Raw genomic sequence first — 18686 nt, 5'->3', positions numbered from 1 at the left:
CAAGTAGGACCCACACTGTCAGTGCAGAGCCCAAGGTGGGGCTCGAACCCACGAGCTGTGGGATCACAACCTGAGCCTAAGTTGAAAATCAGACGCTTAACTGACTGAGCCACCCAGGTGCCCTAGCTAGATGGGATTTAAAGGAATCCTTCCCTGATCACTGCCCACAGCCACCACTGACCTGCTATGCTAGTACTCCACTCTGATTTCTTCAGAGCATTTGCTAGTATGTGAAATTATTTTCCATTTATTTGTGCCTTTCATCTGTTGATTTAATTGTATATTTTTAAATACAAGTTCTACCAGAGCGGGAAAGTTTTCCAGCACCTACAACAATGGTTGACATAGTGGGAGCCCCCAAAAGGCCATCTATTCATTTTGAGTAAACAGAAGGTGCGTTTACTGTGCACCTACTCACTGCCAGATACTCTGGGCTGCAGAGATGGATGTGGTAATCACCAGAATATAGGTGGCACTTCATGCCACAGGAATGGGTGAGAAAACCCGGGACAGGCATGTGGAGCCAAAATATAGTGGGTCAGAGAGGAATTCTATGTAGGAGTAGACAGAACAAAACCCCAAAGAGACGGATCTGGGGAGGTGAAAGGGAAGCAGGAGAGATGTGGTATCACAGAAACCAAGGGAGAACAGAGCCCATGATATAAATTACCACTTGATTAGATAATCTGCTTCTGGCTGATGATTCTGTGCAGTAGCTTCTTGGGATGTGGCTGAGACTTGTTGACTGTGTTGTATTTGTGTTGTGTGCCCATTGGGGACTTCTGAAGAAAGCCTTATCTACCTATCTACTTTCTGTCTGGGTTTCCTGGGATATAGCTCACTAGTGATGTCATATTCGTTCTCCTTTCACCTTAATTCAAGTAAACTTTCCAGAATTCTCCTCTTCGGATAAACAAATCTCCATTTATGTAGGCATCCTAGCTGGAAATAGATATCTGTATCTATATATCTCTGGTATCTGTCTATCTAAATCTGGATCTGGATCTGGATCCGGATCTGGATTTGTACCTCTCAGGTGATTATAAGGGCCTAAAAAAAAAAAAAAAAAGGCAGGGTTAGGGGATGGAGAGTGACCAGAATATACATGAAGGGAGGCTATGTGTGATATTCCAGATAAGAGTGTTGAGGGATGACTTTGCCGATAAGGTGACATTTGAGCAGAAGCCTGAAGGAATTAAGGAGCAAGCCTTGTGGATATTTGGGGAAGAATGTTCCAGAGAGAAGGAATGGGCAGAACAGCAAGAAGGCCACTGTGGCAGGTGGAGAATGAGCAGGGGAGAGTAGGAGAAGACAGGGGGTTGGCCATGTACAGGGTGGACTGAAGGCAGCAGCCTTGGCCTTCAGCTTAGGAATTCTCCAAGGCTGCTTTAGGGAATAGGCGGACATCCCAGTGGTGCCCAGAATAGAGCAGGTGCCCCACAAAGCACTTGTTAAATGAATGAATCCCTAAGGCGGACAGAGAATTATTTTGAGATCTGCATCCTGGAGTTCACAGCTAACTGAGTGAGTCCCTAACTCAGGCAAGTTTAGCATTTGATTATATTGAATTTAGTGTTTTCCCTGGATTTCCCCCCCAGTGTATGTCTTAATGTTTCCTTTAAAAATTTGGTGTAGGGTCGGGGCGCCTGGATGGCTCAGTCGGTTGAGTATCTGGCTTTGGCTCAGGTCATGATTGCACAGTTCATGGGTTTGAGCCCTTGTCAGGCTTTACACAGGCAGCCCAGAGCCTGCTTCAGATTCTCTATCCCCCTCTCTCTCTGCCCTTCTTCACTTGTGCTCTCTCTGTCTCTCAAAAATAAATAAACGTTAAAAAAAAAAACTTTATTTAAAAAATTGGTTTAGGGGCACCTGGGTGGCTCAGTTGGTTGAAAGTCTGAATCTTGGTTTCAGCTCAGGTCCCCATGCTGGGCTCTGCACTGTCAGCATGGAGTATACTTGGGATTTTCACTCTCTCTGCCCCCTCCCCCCCCCCCCCGCTCACATGTTTCCTCCTTCCCTCCACCCCCCCTTTCAAAATAAATAAACTTTTAAAAATAAATAACAAAAAACAAAAATTTAGTTTATTTAGGACATAGGCCACGTCTTTTATTTTATGATGGAAATTCCAGTGCTGGAATTCAACACTTGCTTGGCTTAATTAAATCAGGAAAGGTAGTGGAATATAGATACAGAATTTTTAAAAAAAAAAATTTAGTGTTTATTTACTTATCGGTGGGGGGGAGGGGGGAGGCTCAAACCCACAAACCGCAAGATCATGACCTGGCCCAAAATAAAGAGTCAGACGCTTCACAGACTGAGCCACCCAGGCATCCTCAGCAGTTCCTACTTTTTACTGGAAACCTTTCTAGAGAAATTCAGGAACTTATTTTATTTTGGATAGCTCCAAGAGGCAGTTAAATGTTCAGTAAGTTTTGGCCAGGACAACTGGTTTACTAGAAGGCATGTCCAGATAAAATATATTGCCATCACTTTCTGTGTTTACTTTGCTAAACTACGTGTTTGTAACAACATTTTAGAGTGTTGGTAGGATTGAGTCTATACAGTAACTTGTATTGTCTTGGGTGGTCAATTCTTTATATACAAAAGCAATAGCTAGGATTTACCAAGGCTCTTTTATATATGCAGCTGGCCGATAGTGAAACTGAGGGTCAAGTACTCCTGCCTCATGGATCTTGAACACGGTTAACCACAGAAGTGGTTTTCACTGGCTTTTCTAGTACCGGGTAGTATTCCGATGTATTATTTTAAATTATCACGAGAATACATGTTCATGGCAGAAAGTTTTTAAGACATGTAAGAACACAAGTTTTCAGAAATAACAAATTATCCCTCATCCCATCACCCAGAGATAAACAGCCACCCTTACCATTTAAAAAAATGTGGGGGCGCCTGTGTGGCTCAGTCGGTTAAGAGTCTGACTCTTGGTTTCCACTCAGGTCATGATCTCACAGCTCATGAGTTCAGGCCCCACATCGGGCTCTGCACTGACAGCATGGAGCCTGCTGGGGATTCTCTCTCCCTCCCCCCCTCTCTCTGCCCTTCTGCCATTCATGCTGTCTCTGTCTCTCTCAAAATAAATAAATAAACTTTAAAAAAATAAAAAACTGGAGGAGGTCACATGATAACTAAAGAGCCAGAGAAACATTTCAGGGGAATACTGATGTTGTTTCAAATAAGGTAACTGTTGTGACCAAAATGAAGGACCATGAGGGATAGGGATCAATACACGGCTGAACCCTAGGCTAAGGTACTGCCTGACTCTGCCTCTGCTTGTTAAGTGTAAACCTGTATGCTCTGGACTGACCACAGGATCAGCAAGACAGAACACAAATCGCTCCTCTATGATCAGAGCTCACCTCCACCAAACTCCTGACTGTGATCAGTGACTTCCCAAAACCACGAAAAGCCATCAGATATTTGTATCATATTTCTCTCTTGAGCCTCGGTCACCTACCTAGGCTTGTGGCACTCACTTAGGGGACCCGTAGAGATGTACTTAATGCTTCCTGCCTGGCGGGACTCCTCGAATCCTCGTTTCGGACTCCTGGATGCTCTTTGACCGAATATCCCCTGGAATGTCTACATTCAGACCCAAAGAGCCGAGAGTGGAAATTTCCCTGTGACTTCCACTCTTAAGGTTACAAGTAAATACCCAGAAGCCTGTAGGTTGGCTGTTTTCCCTGTCTCCCTCTGACCTCAGCCACTAGGCTCACTCACCTGTCCCCCATCCTAGACTCTGAAGCCAGCCTAGACCCTACATCAAGGTGACTTTCCCAACCTAACCACCCAACTCTCCAGCGGCACAGTGACTCAGCAGCAAACCCGCTCTGCTTCCTGTGAACTGCAGCCCTAATTATAGGGCTCTCGCTTCCATTTTATTGTTGTGCTATTCGTATGTGTTTGGGGAAGCTGTCTTGTTCTAATTCGCTTGTGATTGGTTATCTTTCTTCTTCCCTCCCTTCCTTCCTTCCTTCCTTCCTTCCTTCCTTCCTTCCTTCCTTCCTTCCTTTTTCTTTCCTTCTATCTTTACCAAGCCCCTACCTGGTTCTGCTATTCAGTAGTTGGCTCCTTGCCCTATTCCTCTATGCATAAATAGTTTTCTACCTCCCCAGTTCTTCTGAGATTTGAATTCTGCTTTGCCCATGCTCCCAGATGCTGGAGGCCTGAGGCCTGGCTCCCCTGGCCATGTCTGTACTGCCTTCTGGCAGATTAATGCCTAAAGAGGCAGCCACGGGCTAGAGAGTCACAGGGTGCTGTGGTCCCCAGAATGGAGCCAGCTTGAGTGCTTTCTACATGTTGGGCACAGAATAACTGAGGACACTGCAGAGAGCAGGACAGACAGAGCTCCCACCTTCCAGGAGCTTACCTGCTGATGTGAGGAGACACAGTAAAACAGATAAGCAAATATAATTCTAGGGGTGAATACTGTGGACAGAAAAGAAACATGCTCGTGGGCGCCAGGCCTCCCGCTGATTTTCTGTGACGCCATCCGCTTACGTGAACTGGTCCTGTATCTGCTCGTGAGAACTCCCCTGAAGGCTCCTTTAAGGTAAAGCAGTTCCCATCAAAAATCCTCATAGAATCTGAGTTTGAAGCTTTTGACAATTACGTTGTGAAAACAGCGACTAATCCCACTAATGCTGGCTGGGAATCCTTTAGCAATTATGGGACCTCCCCTTCCACATGACCATAGGAATCTTTCCCTTCACTGGGAAGCCCCAGAACCCACACATGCAACTCACAGGACTCTCAACTTCCTTTTCCTTGTGGCTGGGGTACTCTTTGCAAAAATAATATCTGCTTATCTATAAAATCCAGTAGAAAAGGGCAGACAGTAGCACATATCACCAATAAAGGTAGACTTAAAAATGTTGGGGGGAGAGCTAAATCAAGCACCCCATTTAAAATTCAAAAGCTATAAATGGTTATAGAATAAAAAGGGAATCTCTTTTCCATGCGTCCTTTGAATAATCATCGAGTCCCCCTGCCCAGGACAACCACCATGACCAGCTTCTTTTGTGTCCTTCCAGAGATAATGCAGGCACGTGTAAGCACATGTAGAAATATTCTGTTTTTCACACAAATGGTAGCATATTATATACACTGGTATTGACATCACTTTTTCAAAAACAATTCCAAATGCATTAAGCCACTTCATTCTCTTTAATAGGTGAATGACAGTCTAATGTATGCAGATACCACAATTTATATAAATAGTCTCCTATGAATAGATATTTAGGTTTATTCCAGTTTTTTTTTTTTTTGCCTCTGCCAATAATGCTACAATTAATATTCTCGTGATACAGCCTTTTAACACCGGGTATACTTTAACCCGAAAATTCCATCATTCTCTTTCCAACTGGCTCAGTTATGTGCGTTTGTAATTCTGTATACGAGTTTCCTTTTAAAACAAGGGAAGCTTGCAGAGGTGACGAGGATGTTTCTGGTACACTTAAAATCACAAAAAAAAGATTTTGTGCAATTTTTACAACAAAAAGTCTTTCAACTTCTGGGCAAGGTGAACTGTCATGACACATGTTGGTCCTTGTCAAAATGGCAACGTGCCACCTTAGGAGCAGTTTTAAATTCAATAGTAAACGTTCGTGATTCTCAAAATTCCTATGTTGACCAAATGCGGTAAATTAGGGCAGCCACGCTGTCTGGTTCAGGTAGAAAACCAAGCACATGACTGTATGACACAGCATATTGAAAACCTTGTGTTCTGCTCTCTGGGGGCCTCCCACAAATGCTGGAGAAAAAAAAAGAAAAAAAAACAGGAGTCATGCTGCTGATATAGAATCTTGTGGTAACTCCATCAAGAGAAAGAAGTCCTGGGATTGGTCAACAGCACGTATCTCGTGCCCTCTAGTTTCCTTTCCCTACGAACTCAGCATTAAAAAGCAACTCTAAGCAGTCCCTGAAGGACCTGGGCAAGGATGTGTTTTTTCCCTCTGTGTCTGTCTTCTACAGATCATGCTGTTTAGGGGAATGATATTATTAAGAAAACTTTACATTTTGTGGATGGTTGGAATTAACCAGAATTGTCTGGAAGACACAAACCGAATGAAACGTCACAGCAGTCGTCTGGCTATGGGTGCAAAGCTCTTCAACCAGAGGAAGTCTAGTGCTGGCCAAAGGGCTGGCGCTGAATGAAGCGCATGGAAGGGACCACTGACATTGTCTCAGCTGAGTAAGGTAAGTGCTTTGGTGGAAAAGGTGGAGGCAGGAGAGAGAGTTCTCTTGCATCCTCAAGCATATCCATTGTATACACACATTTTCAAAGAGGAAACTTCGAAGGACATCCCTAGGAAAGTTTTGGATAGAGTAGAAGCAGTTGCTGAGGGTGTGTGACACTTTTCAATCTGAGAGTGGCTTATGGGCCCTCACTTTTTAAGTCCCTGGAGGTCTTAGAAAAGGCGGCTGGCAATTGGAAGTTCCAGGCTGAGGGTCGTCAGGTGGGAGGTGATGGCCATCTCACACTGTCTTTTGAAGTTCAAATGTGAATATAGGTGTGCAGCAGTCTACTTGGGAGCTATAGTTTAGAAAGGAGCGCTGCTGTTTTGTTTTTTTTTTTTAAGTTTATTTATTTATTTTGAGAAGGAGAGAGAGAGCACAAACAGAGTAGGGGCAGTGAGAGAGAGAGGAGAGGGAGAATCCCAAGCAGGTTCCATGCTGTCAGCACAAAGCCCGATGCGGGGCTCGAACTCAGGAGCCACGAGATCATGACCTGAGCCAAAAGCAGACACTTAACCGACTCAACCACCCAGGTGCCCCACGAAGTGCTGCTCTTGTACCCATTCTCTCCACCCTGACCAACCCCCTGTCCCTAATCTGTTCTTTCCAAAGCATTTGCTTTTAACTAGTGAGGCTGTCCCAAGGCTTTAACTTCTGTGGAGCTGCGGCCACTCAAATTCTTTTCATTATGTGCAATTCAAAGTCACAGCTTGAGGTCCAAGCTTGATTTTATAACTAAAATACAGATTGGTTGTCTCTCCAGAATTGGTCATGGCAAATGTGCCATAGTTGCCAAATGCCTATTTTGAAATTTTATTGTCAAGACATTCAAAGGTTGATCCTCAATTTCACCGTCTGCAAAACGAAAAGTCGGATCAGGCCAAATGAGCTCTTCATTTTCTCTCATCAGTCTTATATTCTCTGAACTCATGGATTTTCTTTCCTGTATATTCTTTTGCTTCTAAGTTAATATAATCTGGACTCAAAAAGAGAGACATTCCCTAATACTTATTTGTCTCAGGGGCACAGAAGCATTTTATTTTTGTTAGAGATTTTCTTTCAACTCTTGTTGACTTAAGACGAATAACCATGCCTGGTTATTCTTATAATAGTGAGCATTCAAAGTTTTCCTACCCTCTCTGTAACATAAAAGTCTCATTTATGTAACTATTTGTCTCTTCTAGATAAGGCCATAAAACATTGCCACATACATATTCCACTATTACCACAAATACATGCCTAAAACCAAAGTATTCTCAACATTTGTTCAAGAAAGTAGTTTCCCTACCCCTAAGCTTCCTCTTTTGCCCAGTCTGCAATACTAAAGGTTTTACATTTACACTCACAGAGTTACTTTGGACTTCTCCCGTTTCTCACGTCTGTCTTGGTCAAGTGTATGCAACCATTCACAAAGCCTCCGTACTTTTCAAGTCCCAGCGCGTCCCTAAACTGTCCCTTCCTCTCCTTCACTATTTACTTCAGTATTTCATGTCTGTTCTGCCATATTGGCTGTCAGACGTGTCTCCCTGCTCATACCCAGTCCCTCCCCTTTCCAAACCATCCAGTAACCATCACAATGTTTATTTTCCTAAAATAGGATGTTCTCCACGTCACCCTGCATTCAAAACTCTTCACAATTCCACAAAACCCTTCCAATTCATTGATACGCCTTTCCCCATCCGCTCTGTTTATCAAAATACTATTCCTCATCATTATCCAGCTTCATTTTCTTGTCTTTTTGAAGCCCAGGCTCTTCTTCTAGGCCAGTCTTCTCAACTGCTCCAACTGAAGGCAACCCTTCTTTGGTCTGAAATGCCATTGGATTTATGACCCATGACACACACTAAACATTTATAAATTCTCTTGTCTTCTTTGAACTTTCATGTGTTTTTATTTCCCCAGCTGCGTCGTGAGGTAACTAAGGGCAGTTACCATATCGTGTTCTCGCAGTGGGTCCTGATTCCAGAGGGAGACTGTGCTCCCACCCGTGCACTGTTACTGACTGTGATCTTGGTCTCAGTTTTCTCATCTGTGAAATGGAAATAATGATACTTACTTCCTCACAGGGGTTTTGTGTGCCTAATAGGAGACAACACATGCCAAGTCCCTAGAATGGTGAGCATTCACAAATGTTGGCAGTTGCAATAATTATTCATGTCTCTTAGCTCCAGACTACCTAATATAGTGCCCTGGTCTGTAACTATGCTTAATCAATACTGAATGGAATTCAGTTGAGTCAATGAGGGAACTAAGACTGTGTGGGTGATATACTGTGGAGTAGGGGAACTCCTGGCATCACTAAAATCATGCCACAGATGCTGTCACTTATTGTCAGCCAGCCAGCCTCTTTTTAGGTCCCCGCCGCTCCCCGATACTGCACAAGAGACTTCTGAGGGTTTGGCTCAGCGAACAGGGGATGATTTCCCAGAGCATCCCTCCCTGCTTGCCAATCAAAACGGACCGGGCTGCAGAGATCAGGGCGCCAGACAGCCTGAGGTCTTAAAGGTGATACTAGAAACGTGGACCAGAGAGCTCTTGTGTCCCACAAGAAGCCTACCCGTCTGCTATTTCCTTTAATAGGCCCCAAGCCCAGCCTGCTGGAGCGGAAAGCAGGCTCAGCAAGGTGTACCTTCCGTCTTACAGTTACCAGGATGTCCATGGGCACCAGCCAGCAGGATGCTGTCAGCTGGGACCCCGTCATCAATAGCTAAAGGGCTACAAATGTTGGCCAAATAAGTGGGGACACCTGTACTGCTCGACGGAGCCACAGAGGCAGATTTTTTTTTTTCTAAGAACTGGGAACGATAAAGTTGTAGCCCCAATAAGCGGTATGGATGTCACTACCATTAAGTAACCCAAGCAAATTCAGCAGATCCCGGCTTAAATCACATATGCTCTATTGAAAACAATTCAGAGAGACAAGAGAGAATTTCATTAAAGGTGAAAAGTCTCATCATCAAAGGCATGATGGTCCAGTGAAACAAGGATGTGCTTCGGCCGCAGACAGGCCTGTATATCCTTCCTGTTCAAACCGTGTCGTTTCAGCAAATTTTTCTAACCTCAATTTTCTGAGGGATAAAGGGGATAATAACACCTAGCTCACGTGGCTGTGGTGACACACACATGAGACAATGCACTTAAAGCGGGCTACCCAGTATGTGGCGCATGGTAGGGACACAAGCCACATAAATTCCCTTCCCTTTCACTCCCAAGGCGGATTCATCCGGCCCAAGGCTAGGAGTGGGGCAGCCGCTGAGAATTCCACAGGCAGGCGAATACGATTATTTGAACATTACTGAAATGTTGACCTAAATTGTGCCGGCGGTTCGACTACTGACAGGAGAGAAAAAAAGGCTCTCTGCTCTCAGCGCTCTTCACTCTTGCAACTCAGCGCACAGGGCTGTCCGTCTCCTCCCAACCTCCAGCGGGAGATCTGGATTTATCCCGGGTTTAACCTCGATTTTGACACACTGCCATTTCCAATAAGGCCAGTTTCCTTGCCGAAAGAAGTTCTTCCCCTGGGTGAAATCCCAACAGCTTCATTTGTGTAAGTTCCCTTATTGGTCTTGCTAACGCGGGTGTGGTTTTTCCTCGTTACAGAATATTGATAATCAGCAGAGGAGCACGGGCAACTCGCCCTAAGTAGGCAGCCTGTCGGTTTCCCTGCCCGCCCAGGGAATGAATGGGCCGCCTTATTGCTGCGAGGACGAGGTGTCGCCGAGCAGAGAGGCGCCCTCCCGGACGGGGCTGGGGGGCGGGCCGGGAGAGGAGGCCAGGACCCCCGGGCCGGGCCGGGGGAGGGCAGGGGTGCGAGGGGAGGAGGCCAGGCGGACTCGGTGGAGCCCGACAGGTTCCCGTGGCTCCCCTCACCCCTCTCCACGCCTCCCGGGTTTTCCCCTTGGCTCGGGGTTTCCTGTTTCAGTTCTCGGTGATCTCCAGCAGCAGGTGCTGGTTTGCCAACCTCGGCTCCAGAGGAGGCGAAGGAGAAGGAAAAGAGGGAAGGGGAGGAGGAAGCGGCGCGGCGGCTGCGGCTGCGGCTGCGGGCGGGCGGGCGGCCGAGGAGCGAGGCGGCAGGCGGGAGAGCCGGCTTCGCTCTCGCCCGCGGAGCAGCGGCGCGGGCGGCGGGCGAGCCGAGGCCCCGGGGCGCGGCCGGCCGGGCGGGCGGCATGGGGGAGCCTCCCGCTCGCCCCGCGCCCTAGCGGCGGCCGCGGCGGCCCAGGGCGGAGGCGAGAGGCGGCCGGCCGCCGGAGGGCCCCGGGGCCGCCCCGGCTTCCAGGGCATGTCGTGATGGCCGCGGAGAAGAGACCGCAAGTAGGTTGAGCAACAATTCCGCGTGCGCGCGCGGCCGGGGCGCGAGTTGTGCAAGCCCGGGGGAGGGGGCGCCGGGGCCGCGGTCCGCGGGGAGGGAGAGAGCGAGGGCGCGCGGGCGGGCGCGGCTCGGCGCGGGGAGGGCCGGGGCCGGCCGCCGTCGCTTGCGGGCCCCGCCGCCGGCGCGCCGCTTCCTCGCGGCGTCGGCCATGCCGGGCTGCGGCCGCCAGGTTTGTCCCCCCGGCGGCGGGGGAGGGGGCGGACAGCGGCCGGAGGGGCCCTGCGGGAGCCGCGCGAGGGGAGGGCGGCGCGCCGGGAGGCCGCGCCCGGGCGCCGGGCGGAGAGGCCGGAGAGGCGGCGCCGGGCGAGCTCCAGGCCCGGGCGGGTCTGTTCCCCCGGAGGACGGGGAGTGCGGCGGGGAGGGGGTGGAGGGGGGGAACCGGACTGAGCGCCCGCGGCTCCCGCAAGCTCGGGTGGGGCCGAGCGGAGAGCCCGGCCCGCCGTCCCCGCGGCCGGAGCCGTCCTCGCCGGCACCTCGGGCCGGGTGAGGCCGGAGACCCGGGCCCCGCGGCCTAGGGCAGCGGTCCACTCCCGCCCTCCCGCCGCGGGGCTCGGCCGCCGAAGATGGAGGCGAGCCCGGGCGCTCCGGACGGAAACGGACCCACGGCGCTGCCCCCTGCGGCTCTGGGCGCCGCGCGCTCGCGGGGTGAGGCATCCCCCGGCACCTCGGATCCAGCCCCAGCCCTTAGCTTTCGTGACGCGTCCCCGGCGGAAACCCCTCCGGCGTCCCCGTCCCTCCTGCGCCCCGCGCCCCTCACCCCTCGGCCCCGGGGCGCACCCCGGTTTTCACCTCGCGTTCATTTTAGACGGGCCGCTGCTTCCCACCTTCAACCCCCGACACAGCCCTGTTCCACGTCGAACTCGGAGAAAGGATCCCCGCTTTCCTTCCCTAAACTGCCTCCCCTTTCACCCCTTCAACCCGTTCAGAAGCAGCCTGAGCCTCCGAGTACCGATTACTCTAACTGGGAGTCTTGCCATTTGGGTAACCGTTAACAATACTGGTTTGTGCTCCGTGCTTTGTGATAAAGAGATGAAATCTGAATCCAGATTTAGTCAAAGTTTTCCTATTGGTTGCAAGGCTGGGTTGGAGTATCCCCCAGGCCGGTGAGACGCTTATTGATTCAGATTTCTTTTTTCTTTTCGTTCTTTTCTTTTCTTTCCTTTTTTTTAACCATCTTGGAATAGTTACAGAGACACTTGGGCTAGTATATTTAGAAATTTGGTAAAATTCATCAATTCTTGACTCATTTCCTCGTTGAGTTTTTCCAGTGCATCTTCTAAACGGGAAACAGTGGATATGCCTCAAACACTTTTTGGGCTTTCCAAGAACCACAAGAAGTCAGCAATACAGCGTTCTATCCATATCTATCTCTATAGATAGATGGAGGTATCTATAGAGATAGATAGGAGGTATCTATAGAGATAGATATGTATTTAAGTCTACATATGTTTAGGTTGTAGAAGTTTGTTTAGGTTGTAGAAGGTATGACTTACATGTATTTAAACACTCACATTTAAGTTAATTTTAATGGCAGTTTCTTCATCTTGGTGTTACCGGACTATAAACATAGCTTCGCCAAATATTTGTAAAATTATCTTACTATCTTACCTCTCTGTTCACCTGTTTCCTTCCAATTTGGCGTTCTTATTTTACGTTATCTATACCTGTCTCTTTGAAGATACCCTTAAATATCGGAATGATCTAGTAACTGAAATCTAGAATTTGAAACGTTTTGAAATCTAGAATCCAAAACGTTTTGAGTTTGAGTATTTTTACTTAAAGAGTGGGTTTTACTTTCCAAGTACTGTAAAATTCAACCTCGGGCATCTGGCCATCACTAAAATACTGGAACATTACAAACAAAGTAAAATAAACTTTTTAACCAAACGACAACAAAAAGGCCGTTGAATTTAAATCTCCCTTTGATAATGAACATCTAATGAAACTAGTTGATTAACAGTGGAAAATATTAAAGAATAGGAAACAGAAGCGTGGAATGTTTGTATTGTTGATGGGAGTTTTTATTACTCACTTCCTTTTATTAAGTATTTGTTGTAATTATCAGACTAATAAAAATAACCTATTTTATATTACTGGCTTCTCCGGGAGCTAGGTTTCACGGGTTATATCTGCCAAACTGGACCCCAGGTGCTTCATGGAAATTCTATTTTTGAAGTATTTTCCTCATTCTGCACCTGAGTTACCTTGTCTTCATTCTAGCAGACCACAATGGCTTTTACATTAATTTTAATTACCGTAACAGACGTAAAAGTGTTGCTATCATTTTATAGCTTTCAATTCCTTTTCTGTACCCTCTTGTAAGTTTTTATACTCTCTCTGGGCTTTTCACTGTTTTTGTGCATAAATTTAGAAGAATTCTCTCATTCTGATGGGATAGCGATTTTAAAGAAACAAACATAAAATATAAAGTAGATTTTTTTTTTTTTAATCCTGTTAGTGTTAGAATGTAGGATTGTAAACCAGTCTCCAGTTACTGCTCCCTGGGCACCAGTAAACTTTTATTCCCTCAGCAGATAATTAATTTAGTGTTGATCTAGGTGCTGTATAAGGCCCCTGACCTCTAGAAGAAGAGACATTAGGAACAGCTAGAACATGGTGCTGGATGAAATGGACTAAGGGGGACAAACGAAGACTAGGAAATGCAGGTATTGTAGTGGGAAAGGCTGTTGGCCAGGTCTCCAAAGTAAGATTCAAGCTGGTAGAGCGGGGTAAGAGTCCCTTCCAAGCGAATACTGTGAGGCAAGGAAGGCAGGGCGTGGATGGGCCAATAGGAGCAGTGAGTGGCAAACACGGTTTCCGGGTATAGCTTTTAACTGGACAGAGAAATAGTAAATAAGGTCAGTGAATAACAAAAAAATGTATTAAGTCAGGTTTCCAAATGCAAACCAAAGTGAAACCAAGTTTTGAATCCTGAGATGCTGGGGTTTGATCTCCAGTCTACCAAACGTCATAAGAAATCTTGTGTCTCGGAGGTGCCCACATGCCTCGTGGACTTACAACGTCTGAAATACCCTGGTTTTTACAAAACTTGAATTTTAAGGTCGACCAGAAGACCTGTTATAATATTTGCTGCTGTTCGTAGTTTGGAGAAATGATGAACGATTGAATTTTTTTTTTTTTAATGTATTTCATCCCAGAATATATCTCCAGTGTCTCGGGGAAGAGACTTTGTAGGGCAATTGAGCTATTTAAATGAGGTGGCCTGGGAAATGTGCGCCCGGTCTGTCACATCTGGTGCTTTATGGCATAAAGGTAGCTTTCAGATCTGTGATCTGGAGACACCAGTTCTCCATCCTTGCTGTGGTTTTTGTAGCTGACATAACAGCTGTTACGTATTGTGTGCCGATGTGCCCGACCCCATGCTTACACACTGCTCTTCTGGTCCTCATTCTATAGATGAGGCAACCCAGACACAGCGTTCAAATAGCTTCGAGTCACACGGGTACAAAGTTGCAGAAGGGAGCCGGAACCTTTGCTGCCTGACTCTGAAACCCATGCCCTTACCCCTTGGGCAGTTCTGTCTCCCTGTGATTCTGTTTTTACTTTGTTCCCTAAGACGTGTCATCATGTGTACATATGTAGACACACATCGTTTGAAAATTAAGAGATGCACGATCATTAGCCCTGATGGGTCTGGAAGGTGAGAAGACATACACTAACTTACTCTCTGCCCAGTACTCCCGGGTCTGAACAACATGAAATCCCGTCTGGCCGAAATAGTTTGGAGGCAAGGACCGTGTCTTTTCAGCAATTGCTTAGGGTCCCTAAGAAGACAAACCTGAAGACAGTTTTAGTCTGACATGGGGAACACTTCAACAGAAACGTAGTCCCACCAGAAGGAGCATCTTTTGGCAGAAACCACAAAGGTTTTTATGAGTAGTGATTTTTACTGACGTTTACAACAGTTTTTTCTGGCTATAGTAATGTCACATGCTTCCTGGTAAAAGACTCGGAAAATGTAGACAAACGTAAACAGTTTTTTAAACCTCTATGACCCAGAGCTTGCTAAAAACACTATGACGCATTTCTCTCTTTAACTTTGCTGTGTACCAGCAAAGGATTGTTTTACTTCGTTAAAATGAAAATGGAAAAATAATCCCCCCGTAAAGCCTAGTGTATGTGGTTTTACATCATAACACTGACAGTGATTCTTAGGCTCAGTGAACTAGCCCACAAGCAGATGTCTGAAAAGTCAGAATGTTCTGCCTTCAAGGTAATTACCCACTCCTTAAGGGTGGATAAGGAATAAGCAGAAAATCCCAAGGTTGTCCTGTTTGCCTGGAACATTATCTTTTCTTCGGCTCCTGGCTTGCTGTCGAGGCCTCTGCTTAGATCTCATTTGGTTTGCTTTGTTGTATTTTTAAGGCTGATGACAGTAGGTAACACTTAATTGTGCCAATCCTCGTTCCAGGTGCTGTCCGTGTATGTTATACTGCACTGCCCTTGAAAAAGTATTTATGGCCTCTTTTTCTTTCCTCCCCTGATGAAGAAAACAAACCACAATGTGGTGAAATAACTTACGGAGGTCTCACAGTTAATAATGGCAGAGCCAGGGTTCCAGGTTTGTCAGGTTTACAACCCCCTGCTTTAAACAAATATTTAGGGCTCTGTAACCTAATGTGTGTTAATAAATTTGGTAATGTGAGATTTAAACAATGTGATGGAATCCTCTTTCTTAGAAGTTTGGTTCTAAAAAGCTTGGTTTCTAAAAAGTTTGGTTCTAGAGGTCTTTTTCTTGTGCAGGTAGAATGATAGAGCTTTGCCCCCCACCTTCCCATCCCCAGGTAGCATACACTAAGGATTTTCTCAGGATATTCAAAGTATTTCAAACATTTTCTTGCTAAGAACATGTCATTTAATCCTTATTCTGTGTGAGTTACACATGTTTTTCCCCCAATATTTTAATATCATTATGCTTTAGCTGAACATCCCAATGAAATGTTTTCTGCACCTGGGTCCTTAGGAGTCATAGAAGTAATGCTCAAACACAACAAGCTTTAAGGTTTTTGATGGCCAGAAAGCTTTCCAGAAAAGTTGAATGGATACGTATACCTGTTAGCAGAGAGAGAGAGAGAGAGAGAGAGAGAGAGAGAAGAGAGAGAGAGAGAGAGATTGGATTTCATCATGTTTGAATGTACTATGGACTTTTTGGGGCACCTGGGTGGCTCCAGCGTCCATCTTCGGCTCAGGTCATGATCTCACTGTTGGTGAGTTCGAGCCCTGCATCAGAGTCTGTGCTGACAGCTCAGAGCCTGGAGCCTGCTTCGGATTCTGTCTCCCTCTCTCTCTACCCCTCCCCCACTCACACTGTGTGTGTGTGTGTGTGTGTGTGTGTGTGTGTGTGTGTGTACACGCCCTTGTCTCTCAAAAATAAATAAACATTAAAAAAAATTTTTTTAATAAAATTTTTGACCGTTTGCTAGATGAGCATTGATACCTAATTTTAATGCTGGCTTTTTTTTCGCCTTATATTTTAAATTGTTTAAGTACTACAAGTTGGTTAAGAAAAAGCAAAGAGAGAATGAAAGCCACCTGGAATCTCCTTACCCAGAAATAACTAATGTAAATATTTGGATGAATCCTCTATTTTTTATTCCCATAGGTATACTTTACAGAGTTTTTATTTGGGTTTTTAAGTAGAAACACAAGCATTCCATAATCTCCCAGTTTGGGGCAAAATTATTTGCTTGCTCCCCTGTGTTTTCAAAATATTACATATTCCTCCCTAATCTTTGAATATTTGTCTATGTTTAACTGTTTACTTCTTTCTTTTCTGCTTTTTGCACCTCTACTCTTCATCTGCAAACAGAAAATACTACCTAGAGCATAGATTTGTCATAACGATATACTGATAATACAAAATGTTGATAACAGTACCTTATACATGCATATGATTTTTTTGTCTTGTTTTAGGTTCCCTGAGGGCTAGGACTCTGTGGTCTACATTGTTCTAACCCAACTCTGATACAACGCTTGGCACCTAGTAGATATTTCATGAATGTGTTGTTATTGAAGGGCCACATAGCACTTAAAATGAACCTGCTAATGTGGGTGGGATGAACAAAAGCCTGTGGATGGTGAAGAGATGGTCACAATAATTGATTCAGAGCAAATAAGAGAATTGGTGCCCAAACTGTAAAAATTAACTTAGAATGAATGATGAGATTTCTTGAGGGGCCATACAGGTTTGCCTTCTAAGAATATAATTAACCTTATCTCCCCCACTTAGCAGGGGAAGGATATTATAAAACTGACTTGTGTAAAACGTTTATTCTTAGTCTTCGAAGAGTGAAATGTTTAAACTGTTTTAAGTGGAAGATTTTGTATGCAGACATGATAGTTTTCTACCTTCAAATAATATGCAGCTTATAATTTCACTTACTGTGAAATCTAATAATAGCTAACATTTATTGGGCACTAACTGTGTGCCAGGCACCGGTATTAAGCACTTTACTTACATTATCTGATTTAGTTTCACACAGTTGTGTTAGGTTTATACTGTGGTTGTTTTGCCTATCTGCTAGGTGATGGAACGGATGTCCAGAGATGCTTATAACTTGGCCAAGGTTATCGAGATTTCTGGTTTATCCTAAAGTAAATGGCAATACTTGCTCATGCCTTTTTGTTTGTTTGTTTGTTTTTTAAATGGCGGGGGCAGCAGGACCTCATGATGTATACTGATTTATATCAGCGAATTCGTTGGTCTTCTTGATGTTATCTGTTCCTTGCTGACACTGTCCCTCCCTTCCTCCCTCCCTCCCACTAAGCCGGGTTGGACAACTGAAGGCTTATGCTGCACAGAGAAAGCAGGTGGGACCTCCGAATTGCATCTCAGCTCTGCCCTTCCCAGACCATGACCTTAGGCAAGCCTCAGTTTCCCTTTGACTTTTCTCAGCTATCAGACACTGTGTACTTCGCAGAGTTGTTTTTCCTGAATCAAGATCATGAGCACAGAAGTGTGCCAGGCACTCAGGATTATTAGAAAATGCTTTAGCTGTATCCGTTGATTTGATTGGACAGAGATTGGTTTGTTTTGTTTTTCTGTCTCCTTATTCACAGGCTCTTGATCATGTCCTGAGTGGTTGGGATTCCCAGGTAGGAAAAGCCTATAAAATTGAGTTTGCCGTTACTGCTTTTAATATGTCAGTTTGTATTATAGATTTTCCGAAGGGCTTTCAAATCTATTACTTCATGTTTTTTAGGGTAAAGCTAAAATTAGTTTTTGTTCTTTGTTCTTCGTCATCTGTCCTCATTTACTCTTCAAAATTATGTGGGTTTATTTTATCCTTATTCTGTGACTTAGTCTGTTTCACATCTTGGCTTTTACTTTCTAGCTCATTTTTATTGTGTGCTTACAGGAACAAGTTCCCCATGTAATTGAGGCTTTCTGCTTGTTGTTGACTTAGACATTTTTGTTCTACCTTTGAATTGTCATTTTTGTTAATTGCCTCACTGATGTGGCGATCTTCTATATTAGATAACTTCTGGAATTTTGCTATAATTTTAAATGATTAGTACAGACTTAAAAGGCTTAAAACGTGCAGTAAATTATCTATGTTGATAAAGCAAGTATTCCTGTTTTTGCTAAGAGAGAAAAGTACCTTAAGTAGCATAAAAGTCATGGGCATAAAAGTATGTTAAAATTGGCAATATAGTGCATAGGAAGAAACACTCTGAGGTAGCGGAAATATTTTCTAAACTGCATTTCTATTATTTTGATACTTCACTTTATCTTTTAAAATTAAATTTTGAGTTTCCTTAACACCTTCACTTTATCACATTTTTAGAATACAGAAAAAAGATCTAAAATGATGCTGAAAATCATCTGTGATTCTCACCCAGAGATCATTTTGGTATCAGTGTTGCCATTTTTAAACTTTTAGCCCATATAAACACATTGCTTGTGTTGAGAGAGACAGAGAGAGAGAGAGAGCTAGCGGGGTAGGGGCGGAGAGCGAGGGAGACGCAGAATCCGAAGCAGGCTCCAGGCTCTAAGCTGTCAGCACAGAGCCCGACGCGGGGCTCGAGCTTGTGAACTAAG

At 45.2% G+C, this 18686-nt stretch overlaps 1 protein-coding gene across 5 annotated transcripts in view; it reads left to right on the top strand.

Moving 5' to 3' along the window:
- The first annotated feature begins 4467 nt into the window (after positions 1-4467).
- The window catches only part of ZC3H12C (zinc finger CCCH-type containing 12C), an 83972-nt gene continuing 69753 nt past the window's right edge, over positions 4468-18686 (top strand). Inside the window, exons 1-2 of one of the 5 annotated variants that reach the window (XM_053204133.1) lie at positions 4468-4570; positions 5992-6216. Coding sequence is in view for 2 of the 5 variants with exons in the window: in XM_027036455.2 (XP_026892256.2) it covers positions 9934-10566 (633 nt within the window). In the remaining 3 variants the exon portion in view is untranslated. The other 4 variants (XM_027036458.2, XM_027036455.2, XM_027036454.2 and 1 more) reach the window with 4 other exon arrangements.

The sequence above is a fragment of the Acinonyx jubatus genome, chromosome D1 (genome assembly GCF_027475565.1).
Source record: "Acinonyx jubatus isolate Ajub_Pintada_27869175 chromosome D1, VMU_Ajub_asm_v1.0, whole genome shotgun sequence".
Lineage (NCBI taxonomy): Eukaryota > Metazoa > Chordata > Mammalia > Carnivora > Felidae > Acinonyx > Acinonyx jubatus.
Note: the sequence above shows the minus strand (reverse complement) of the source record. Positions and strands in the feature narration are given on the sequence as shown.